We start from the raw sequence: 12133 nt of genomic DNA, 5'->3' as shown, positions 1-12133 counted from the left end.
TCTTCAGCCCCAACTGAAATGAAAGCAACAACTTCCTAGAATTCTAGAAAAGCATTCTTCTCCAGCTCCCACTGGAAGGACGCCCCAACGCCCTGGTTTCTTTAGTAGTCAACTGAATGGATGCCCCAACATCGTAGACCAACCTACCACCCTGAAGTGTTCACAGGCTCCAACCTGTAGGCAACTTCATGCACTAGCCTAGCACCTCCCTGCCACCCTATAATGACTGAAATGAGACAAGAGTGTGGATTCCCGTACCAGGGACAACGATCCACGATACAATATGATTTACAATGATTTTGACCGAACACCCAATCACACTATGACCTACAACCCAACCATGACATCATCCCAACAGAGACTCTTATACCTCCCAATTAATCCTTTTCAACTCTAGGCAAATTGACTCTTTTACAATAATGATTCTTCCAATGATAACACTTTTACGAATGACTCTTTTACAACATTACAATGATGACTCTTGGCCTTGACACTTCTTCACAATATATGGATGGTTGTCATGTCTTCAAAGGATGTCCTGCTGTAATGCTTCCTTTGATTTGATACTTCTGCTCTTGAATTCTTGCTTGAAGTTGAACTTGAATCTTCTTCTACCCGCATGCAAAATTTTCCCGGCAAAACCAATCCCAAAACAAAACAAAATACCCTTCAACTTACCTCTACCTGCAAAACACATGTAAGTGCATAATAATGAATAAATACAAATTAAAATTACAATGCGTACCTGAAGTGTGCTTGTCACTTTTGTTGTTGACTTGTTGCAATAGTAGACAAAGACTCCCACTCTTAATATAGGCCTGGACTCTATCCAAGACTATATCCAAAACTGACCTAAAGATATATACAATAAAAACTGATGACAGACCCTAGACTTGTGATGGACCAAGTTCTATGTACAACAACAAAGACCATTCTATCAACTATGAAAAGACAAGTAACATGAACATACAACATCATATAGATTTAGCAGACTTGGTGTAGCATCAAATGTGTAGTATCAAGAATAGGACATTCGAAATGCGGTATCAAAACTAACTGTGACATATAGAGACATAGAGATATAACCGAGACCCTGTATATAGTTACGTTGTCCTGCAAAAACATATGTCGGTTTTGCACGTCTAATTCCATAAGATGTATCAACACAAAAAGCTTCAAGATATTGCTCTAACAAAGATTTGTCTGGAGACTTATAGTCCTGATTCATTACTTTGATAATACCATTGAACCTTTGATTGAATTCTTCAACCGTTTCATTTTCATTCTTCTTGATATTGTCGATGGCTTTTAATCGATATCTTCCTTCCTTCTTGTCCACATATTTCCCCTTAAATGCATTGATGATGGCTTCCAAAGAGTCGAAAGAGATATATGGCTTATCTAAATACCAGTGCAATGCATCATCTTCTAATGAAAAGACAAAGAGTTTCATCCTAACATCTTCATGATTATAGACGCCTGCATAAGCATGTCTTCGTAGGAAGTATGTGAACTTCTCGATATGAGCATCAATAGTAATTGCATTATTCCCCTAAAACACAAGAACCTTATCTAAATCAACATCTAGAAGATCATGAGGATACCACTGGATATTGGCAAAGTTGCAAGGCCTGTAAAATTCCATGATGTCCTGACTGATAGGATCAGGGAAAAGCAAGTGGATATCGAGGAGGCCTTCCTATCCAAGAAAGATTAAGTGCTTACTAGAATGTAATTTGTTTAACCAAGCTCTTAGATCCTTTTTCAAGATTCGGATTGGGGTTAACCAAGCTACCAAAATTTCTTCTAGTATAAGTTCTTGTGAATGGATAAATAAGTGGAGTCGCCACCCAAACAGGAAACTAACCCAGATGTCCAGGTGCTAAAGGTGCAAATAGAAAAGTGATGGTGATGAGAAGATTAGTGAGAAGACGAAGAATGAGAGGATAAAAGGATAAAGAGATAGAGAGAATGTCGTTAAAGTGCCGAGAATAAGATAAAGTTCTCCCCAGCAACGGCGCCATAAAATGTAGCGTTGACGGAATAAGATGATGAAAAGAAACAATGATGATACAGTGCCATAACGCCAAGAACCAAAAGATTAGTCCCCAACAACGACGCCAGAAAATGTTGTCGCTCAAATTGTACATGCAATTCGTGACACCGCTCAAAGTGGGGGTTGTCACTCTGATCCCTGCCCTCTCTATTCTAATTGTCTCCCTACAGCAAACTATGGGGGTTAGTCCCTATGAAATGTGAAGTTGAGAGACTTGTTGGAAACCAACAAGTCTGGGAGACACAACTAAATGGCCTAGCAACTTGGTTAATTTAGCAAATTAAAGATTAGATTAGATTTATTTTGGAAGACCAGTGCCTTAATGGAATCAATTACTTGTTGAAGATAACTTGTTTACTGAGTCACCAAATGAACAGTTGTTGCTTTGAAGATGCTTCAGTATCCTATATGAAATGCAAATCTTACAATGTAAGTGAGATGCAGAATCTTGGTTTAATTTCAGTTAAATGCCTAGCTAAGTGAATCCGTCCTCTCAATTGTTTTGAAGCTAGTCTCTAGAGTAGGTTGTGAGAGAGAAACCAAGGGGAAGCAAGCAATGGCTTCATTAACAATCCCTCCCCTCGAGTTCTAACCACCTAATGCCTTTGGCGCTACAAAGACTGTGGCTCTGACGACTGCAAGGTCACCGTGTCAACAACTAAAGAGGTTCTAGACTTCGCAATCTAGGTGAGGAAGGTGGACCTATCTCTTTATCGACCAAGCTTATGCTTTGAAGTAAGTTAATTAATGCAACACTAGGCCTAAGTTGCAAGTGCAAGGTATGAGTGAAGACTCTTAAGGTGAGATTACTTAGTACTTAAACAAAATACAGTGATTTTCAATTTAGAACAATGAAGTACTTAAACAATAAATCAATGGCAATCTTCACGACAAGAAAAACTGCTCAAATCAAACGGTGCCAAGAAATGTCGCCGATAATACCAATAGACAATCGCTGAAGAGATGAACAAGATCAAATTGACTAGATCAATGCCTCTTAACACAATTAGCAGCGTTCAAGATTAAAACAATGAACTTTCAATATGCCTATTAGATACACAAGAGAGAGATTGGATTCCTTATGGACAATTAGATCTCTTATCAAAATTACAATTAAATTTGATTAAGGTGCTTCAAGAGTGTATTTCATTAACAAGATTTGTAAATCCACAATATCAATGAAGAGCAATGTATCCACTTATCCAATAACCAATGATAACAACAAAAGCATTAATCCACAATATTACTTAGAGCAATTAGCCAATCTCATTAAACACTTATCAATTCAATTAGAACACTTGTGTGTGTTAATGGAAGAGTGCAAATAGATGCCAATGATGCAAAAATGCAATATGGATTAGCCAAGAGACATATGATTGCAGCAATGAGAAAATCACCCAATTACACAATTAAACAATTATCCAAGATCCTCAAGATGCAAGGAACAAGAGCTAAGTGAAATTAGATGACTTTCAACATTATTTCCACCACTGTGCATTTTAGATCAGATCTATATGAAGTATATATCATCTTTTGAATAGTTGTGACAGCCTTCAAGCCATGACCAAATATTGAAATGAATTAATGCCTAAACAATGCCAATGATAAAATACACTTGTAAATTGATTATTAGGCCAAGATTATGTGATTTTGCCACTGCTATGAGTGAATTTATATGGCTGTAGCAAACATATCAGATCTGGAAATTAACCTACAATCCAATTAAATATTAACTTCTATGCACTAAATTTGACCTTAGATTAATTCTCAATTGCTTAGGCAAATTATTTAGTGAATTTAGGCTTGATTTAGATGCACTTATGCCCTAAATACATTGTTGTCATAAAATGCTTCAGAATTCAAAATGATAACAATGATGAAACAAAAGGTTTAGAAAGCAAACCAAGAGGCCTAGTGGCCTTATAGGCAACTAGAGAGACTTCCAATGAACTTGAAAACCTCCAACCACCAAGTTAGCTCTAGAATTGCTGCAAAACCAAATGTTAGAGATGAAATATTAGATCAATGACTGAATAATGGTTGAATGAGGGCTAGAATGATAGACTAGGACAAGGAAACCCCAACACTAGAGCTAAAAAGGGCAAATGAAAGGCTGGAAATGGCAAAAAAGGGCATAGGTGAGGGAGAAGAGACCTTAGAAGGCCACGGCTAGGGAAATCAAGCCCCTTAAGGCTGACGTCAAGCCCAAAAGGGCTGACACTAAGCTGGAAGAGGCCCTAAAAGGGCTAGTGGTCAAGGGATGAGTTGTTTTAGGGTTGCAGCTAAGGGAAGGAGGAGGGTCGAGGACCTCTAAGGGTAGACCAAGGCTGCGGCCAAGCAAGAGGAAGGGGGTTGAAGCTCCTAGAGAGCTAGACGGCTAGGCTGGAGGCCCTAAAAGGCCACGGCCAGCCCTTAAGGGCTTGCGACCAAGCCAAGGAGGGGGGCCGAGGGCTCTAGGAGGCCCCTAGGCCTCACGGCTAGGGAAAAGGAGGGAAGCGACTAGGCCTTAGGGCCTAAAAAAAATTCTGAAGCCTACAAACACAAAAATTTGCCCAATCACTGCAAAATGGTGGACGGCTTCCCTTCTTCAACTAGACGTTGAGTTGTTGGAAGTTGGGGAGGCTAGCTCTTACCCTCAAAAGCCTAGAACAATCTTCCTTGCTTGGTAAAATAGCCCAGAAAAAATTGTTGCTTCAAACCATTGAGCTATCACCTGCAAAATGAATAAAATAATGTCAAATCCTAAATATATATACATATATATAAAACCCCAAATACCCAAGTGCTGCAAAATAAAATGGGTTAGGAAAATAACTTACAAATTATTTACAAATGTACAATATTTACAAAATAATAATTTTGGAAAAATATTATTGAATAAATAGCAATGGATGAATAATTTCGAAAAATAAATATTGTCCAAAACCCTCCTGCAAAATTAATTACCACAATGAAATCTCAGATCCCAAACATAGTCATCCCTTCCCCATAGTCTGTGAACTTGGCGCCCAAGGGCTAGCGTACCAATAGAATGTTCTTGTCACCAACAAATGAAATAACAATTTATTCAACAATATTTAGCGCAATATAGGATCACACATAGCTAACACATACCACAGATCAGCAGAAGAAGAACACCATGAACTAAACCCCAAAGTCTTTCTATTATGATAAAATAATGTTCCCAACAGAGTAGCAGCTCAATACCAGCGTTCAAGAATTACATCATCCAAAGATATCAAATAGAAACTCAATCGCTTCTTTATATAGAGAAAACCCCTCCAAGTGGAAAATAATGGCTAGTTAACTTGATCCTCGATAAAATAATCTTGACCGTCGAAAATAATTTGATCATCTTTTAATCTCCACCGTCGAATTTTTAATTTTGAGGAAAATTTCGATTTTTTCTTAAAACCCACTTTTAATTAATCCAAAAATTAATATTTTGAGTTAATTTCCTCAAAAAATTGACTTTGACTTAACCACCAAAGTCCAAGGGAATTTTCTTAAAATATCCATTTTTCCTTTGGTGGAGGACCTCCAAAAGTTGACTTCTCTTTGACCCACGAATTTTATATTATTTTCCACTTGGAGAAAAATTAGTTTCTCTATAATTAATTTTTGACTCAAATTTAATTAATTTTCTGGGTTAGGATTTTAATTTAATTTTGCCAGAAAAAATTAATTAATTGACACTAGAGAGGATTTAATGATTTTTCCGCCCTCTAATATTTTAGCCATGGTGTCTAACTATGTGTAACCAACCATGCACTAAAATATTTTTTACATCAAATTATTACAAAATCAACCCTTGAAAGGGGAAATACACATTTAGACTCAGACCCTTAATAATTTACCCAATTTTGCGACACAATATGATCTAGTATGAAACCAAGTGTGCTTGTAATAAAATAATTTAGCCAGGTGTGCTAAAATTATTCTCAAACACACTTTTACAATAGACTCGATATAACACTAGGACTCACCTAAGACCTTGTCAATGAATTCCACCCTAGCTTTGGGGTTTAAGCTAGAAGAAAAACTTTGTCGATTATCTGTGTTTAGAAACACACATAATTCAGTGAGGTTAAAAAACTTCCTAGGATGAAATCCTTTGCCAAAATCAGAGGCTTACCTAGGTGTTGTTACATATTTAAACGGTCATACTAGCATCATTTACAATACAACTTGCAGAAATTGGGTTTACAATGATACAATAGTGTTGGCTGATGACTTTGAACTTTGAAAAAAATTCTTAGCATCTTTGTATTCTGCTTCCTTGAACAGTTGACAAAGAGTGGTCAACAAGGTCAATAATTGAGGAAGTTTCCTAACTTCTCTTGGCCCTAACTGTCCATATACATCCTTTCAAATCTATGAATGGCCTTTATAATGAGACCCTCTCAAGGGTGGAAAGGAGGAGAAAGTAATCAGAATACATTGTTATGCTAGAGAAAGATCACCTAAGAGTCTTCTCACGCTTCATGAACGAGCCCAATTTGAGTAAGTCAAAAGAGGACAAGGAGCGAGGGATCGGAGTAGAGTACTCTACACCAACAGGGTATAGTTTTGTTGTTGTATTGATACTTTATACAGAATATCAATTTGGTTTCCCCCTCTACATGATATATGTTTATGAGATCATGATATATTTGTTGTGATTAGATCATTGTGCATCCTAACTTGCCTTTCTTGGAGGCAAAGACATTGTCCTTGTTCATTTGTGAATGTGTGTAGGTGTTAGGAATCTTTGGATCAAGGAGTTGGGGCAGGATCTCCGAGTAGGAGCAGGATTTCCAGCTGTGGGAGTGGATCTGCAACTTGTATCAACATGCGCGGCTAATAAGGTATGTAGGAACGTCACCATCTTTGCTACTTCCATTAAATGAAAGGATTAGATTGCATTAGGTATAGGGAAGCTTTATCGTTCATTCTATCCACTGTCTGGCAGATCCTGAGGCGGGATCTGTGGGACAATAGTCCCTTTGTCTTGTGTAGATTTCAGGAAAACAACCATGTGTAAGTTATAAAAAAACAAAATAGATTTTAGGATAGAGTGACCATTATGGACTAATACATGAGATCAATGTTGTGATGACAGTGACGTGACTATCCATTCAATGGTCGTGACATCAACCATACAATTAGGAGGTCGTAAATGTAAACTCCAACAAACTTGGCAGAAGCACAAAGACTACACCAAAAAGTTAGCCCATATTGTATGAACTCTCCGGTATACTAATGACTTGTTTTTATAAAGCCATATTGTTAAATAGGCCACCCTCTAAATTAGCAAGAAAATAAGTTCAAAGAGGTACAAATAACAAATACAAAGAGAGACAATATCTTACGCCTTGTTGAGAATCAAATCAACTAACTCTAGTGGGGGTATTGGATCTAATGGAACATACTACAAAATGAAACCATCAACAGAGCAAGTGCCAGATACACATTAAGCAAAGGAAAAATAACATACGCATAGCTTTACAACCATAACTGAAAACAGCTAGTGTGCTTCCATAGTATTTAATTTTAAGGGTAAGAGTAAATCACAAGTATGGTTGTCTAAATCAATTGGTCCATAGGTAAGCAACCCCAAAACAGCAATGTATGGAGAACCTGTCTGCAAAGTTAGAATGAATCATGAGCATTGATGCACAACATTCTATTCAGAAAGCTAGCCTGCCCAACAAAGGGAATCTATCTAGGAGCTCGTAGGATAGCAAATGACATCCTTGCATAAGTAGAGAAGACTGAATATCAGCCAAGTTGCATGTGTAGTATTTATCAAAACTGCCAAAACCAGCAATGTGCTTGGCTTCACATTTTGAAGAAAGCATAGCCTTCAATCACCTTTGATCTCTTCAAGCACTTGCCTATACAATTATTATAGTTTATGAATATCCTCAACGAAACCAACAAACATAAACTTCTTTCAAAGGAAAACCATATGGGGAAATCCAAGGGATACTTCCCCCCTCTCATGGATGGCTTTCCTAGCAAACCTATCTGGGTAGACTGGTCTGCCAGTACCTTACCCACAGATTCAAAACAAACACCTGCCAGCATGGACAATGGCGACAACTGATTGAGTTAATCCCCTGGACTAACAAACATAACTGATTCATCACAATTCCTGTAATAACATTCCAAGACCAAGACCTATTTAAAGGATAGAAAGCTTTGCATACCAGACATAAAGTAATCCTAGGGTCTCTTACAAAGGGATATACATGTGTGTGTGTGTGTGCGCGAATTCGCATCAATCTGGAAATTCTATATAAAATAAAATAAAAATAAATAAATAACTAACATCATAAATAGACAATGTAAATGAACCGCACCTTGTTCCTGTAGTGAAATTGAACATCACATGGTAAAATCGGTTTCATGTAGTCTACAGAGCCAGGTCCTCGAATGGGAAAACTTCCTATATGAGTTATCAAATCACGCACTTGTTGTTCCTTTGCCCAGACCTGTGCAGAATATGCAAGATTCTGTGTCTTACAGCCTCCACAATCTGCTGCATGCTCACAAGGAGCTACAACAGAATCATTATGAGGAGAGATAGTATTGAGCTTTTTGACCTATACAAACATGACAGCAGACTAATAAGAAACTGTATACATAGATATCTATAAGGCAAGCATTCATCAGAAAAGTTGGAGAAATCATTACAATAACTAGAATTAGAAAAAAATATTCTTGGTCATTTGTAACAATAACATTGTTGAGCAAATATTACACAATCATCATTCATCAAACATATAAATACAATATGATATCATAATACATTAACAATCACAAATTTAAAACTAGCATAGATCTATCTTAACTCTCGATCTACCAAGTGCTGAGAAGAATCAAATCTCTCAAGATGCAAAACTCTTTTTGAGTGCAAAACTTGAGGAACGGTTCGCACCTCGAGAGAATTGATTCCTCTCAATGTTTGCTAGATCCGGAGTTAAGCTGGATCTATGTTGGTTCTTAATAATATTATTTATATTAATTCCACATCTCTATATATAGAAATATTCTTATTTTTAATTTTATTAAAACTCTGATAGTACATATAGTAACATATATATGCGGCATTTTTCAGACATTTTTTTATAATTTTTTTAATTTAATTTTTTAATGTGATATGCATAGCATTTATGATATATATAGATTGATAGATAAATAGATAGATAGAAAAATAGTTTATAGTAAATATCGAATTTTGTTGAAAAATGTAACTAGTATCGGTCTTCATAATCGTATTTGAGTCATGATGTAATGTATTTGTCAAAAGAAAGAAAAAGAAATTTTATTATAAGAAAATTGACTTTTTAAAGCATGGGTTTCATGCTTGGGTCAATGGTTCTTATGTCAAAACCTCCACTGTAGGCTTCTAGGGTTTATGTCAAGTGTCCTTGTCCGTGTTATAATTTAAAAGACCCTTCTTGGGTTTCTTGAGTCAAGAAAGAAATTTATTTTTGTATAAAATAAGTCATTTAGGCCTCCTCCACCAAGTCGGCCTCAAAGAAGGACAAGTCTGCCTCATCACGGGAATTAAGCCTCACACACACACTATATAAAGGCAGCAATTCGACCTCATTTGGAGCATCAACTCAAGAAGTTTGATCTGCAATTGTTAGAGGCAGAAAAAGGGTGTGAATTTCAAGGAAGAGGAAGAAAACCCTAGTGAAGAAGAAGGAAGGCTTTGTCAAGGAAAAGGAAGTCGAATTTTCACACTCGTTGTCTCACATAGTCAAAATTTTGGATTGTTGCTGGGCCGAAATTTTGGAGTAGCTGGGAGTGTTAATTTTTCATAGGGCTACATTGTTCCTTGCTTTGAAAATTGCATTTAACCATTAACACATTAAGATCACCCCATATCATCATTACATTATTCAGATCTACACCATTATCCATCAGCATATGCAATTATATAGAAAGAACAACATCATCATCATCAATGCAGCGGAACATAAAGGAACAATAGAAGAAAAGCATGCACACACATAGAGACACCAGGATTGGTCTGAGACCAGGGCAAAACCCACTATGGGGAAAACCCTTGCAAATCTTCTTCTTCTTAGATTGTCATCAAATGATTCAGCAAAAGAGAGTACAATGATCCATAACTTTATCTATGCAACAAAACAACTATGATATCCATGAAACAGATCTAATCATGCTTGAAAACAAAACCCTGATTCTGATGATTGTAATATGTTGTCACTGACTGTAGACAACTACTAGGTACTATTGTCACTATGTCGAACACTGCTAAACACTGTGCGGAATCTTTGGAATACTGAAATCTCATCTTTGAGTCCTGGACACAGGCAGGAGGAGTTGTGTAAGCATCTATAGTAGATTTGGACGCTCTCTGTGAACTGAATACCAACGTCTATGGCAGCTCGAATGCTCCCTGACCATTCTTTGCAGGCGTCTGGGGAGAAACTCACCAAATCTGCTTCAAAACCCTCGGACGCTCTCTTCCAGTTGTTATGTGTGCGTCCGGGATGGCTTGGACGCTCTCAGGACCACTCTGTGCAAGGGGACAGATACCTTCAGATCTACCTCTGAAACGTTGGACGCTCTCATAAGCCTCTGTGCCAGCAACTATGGGTCTTTAGACACTCCCATAAGCTTGTGTGCCAGCGTCCAGGGACTAAAATGCCAAGTTTTGTGCCAGCGTCCAGGAACTAGAAAACCCTAGATCAATGCGAGCTTCGACCCTGAGATTGCAGACCCTTGTGCGAACTTTCCTCCGACAGACCTGTGCGAACCAAGACAATAAGAGAAGAGAAGATGGCTTGATCAATGTGTCCAAATGAGCTTGAGATCTCTTCTATTTATAGGCTTTCCTGAGGGTCCACTTGGGGTTGAGGCCGACCTAAGCAGTTACACATGTGGTTAGGGCTGACCCATTCCATAATACATGTATGAATAAAATAATTCAAAACTCAACTTTTGTTTGTCCAAATAAGGTGATCTTTAGGTCGATTTTGGTCCTCTTGAAAAGAGGAATCTAATGCAATCATCATCTCGGTCATTTGAAATTTCATCTCTCAATAGAAGTTTCCCAAATCTAATACCTGAGAGCTCTTAGCCTTAGGGCTGATCTGAAATATATAATTACAGCAGCAAATTCTTCCCTTCGCTTCAATCCAAATCGTTGGGCAGCTCAAGGGAAAAGATACCAAACAAGTATAGTTCAATTGCAACGAGTTATAGTCATTAGGGCACAAATTTCAATGCATATAACAAATCTGAAGTAACTTTATGACAGCAGAATTTACACTAGTAAATCTCACCACATATCTCCAAAATATACGTTAAATCACTAAACAATTTCAGCCCTATATTATGTCAAATCAGCATGAATAACAAGTGCTATAAAATCTAGAGTCAAGATAAATGAATAACATGTACATACAGCTTATCACAAGCTGGTACAATTTTAAGCTCTCCAAACTCTGTTGATTTGGGGTAGCATCGGATGTGCTCTAGCCACGAAAATTGGTGGAGAGGCTAAGGCACATGATATCTCTAATACCCAGAAAGGGTTTGGGCAGATTCTAAACAGTTTGGAAGATATTAAAATAATTAATATTTTTAATGGAGTCCCTAAGTCTAAACTTAGGGAAATTAAAATATTAATGTGAATTAATATAAACTGTGTTAGAATGGTCCAAAAGTCATGGATCAAGCCAGATCTAATCTTAGTCGTTGATTAGGGACTTAATCTCAGCCGTTGAATTGTCAAAGAGAAAAGTATAAGAGGAGGCTTGAGGGTCACTAGAAGAACACACCATGAGATCAAGATTTCGACTTTATGGGGCTGGGTTTGCTGAGAAAGTTGAGAGAGTGATCAGAGTTGCAGCTGAGGGGCAATGAATACAGAAGCAGAGAGGCAGAGATAGCACCGGGAGGATCAGCGCAGTAGCCAGAGAGAGGGACGCAGAAGCAGCCAAGGGTTCACGCAGAGCCAGCCAGGGCTCACGCAGAGCCAGCCAGGAGCTGCGCAGTGCCTCAGAGGGCCAGCGTGGGTGACGCAGAGGGCCAGAGGACTGACGCAGTGCC

At 37.8% G+C, this 12133-nt stretch overlaps 1 protein-coding gene across 3 annotated transcripts in view; it reads right to left on the bottom strand.

The window, feature by feature from the left end:
• The window catches only part of LOC149187086 (uncharacterized), a 347335-nt gene that overhangs the window by 307978 nt on the left and 27224 nt on the right, over nucleotides 1-12133 (bottom strand). For 2 of the 3 annotated variants that reach the window (XM_089411281.1, XM_089411282.1), the window contains exon 2: nucleotides 8401-8643. The exons of the other annotated variant lie outside the window; for it this stretch is intronic. In XM_089411281.1, the coding sequence (XP_089267407.1) occupies nucleotides 8401-8643 (243 nt within the window). The remainder of the gene's footprint in view (nucleotides 1-8400; nucleotides 8644-12133) is intronic. 3 annotated transcript variants of the gene reach the window in all.

Source organism: Pinus tabuliformis, chromosome 3_1 (assembly GCF_031772625.1).
Source record: "Pinus tabuliformis cultivar Carrire ecotype Pingquan chromosome 3_1, CPIR1, whole genome shotgun sequence".
NCBI classification, from domain to species: Eukaryota; Viridiplantae; Streptophyta; class Pinopsida; order Pinales; family Pinaceae; genus Pinus; species Pinus tabuliformis.
This window is presented reverse-complemented; position numbering and strand designations above follow the sequence as displayed.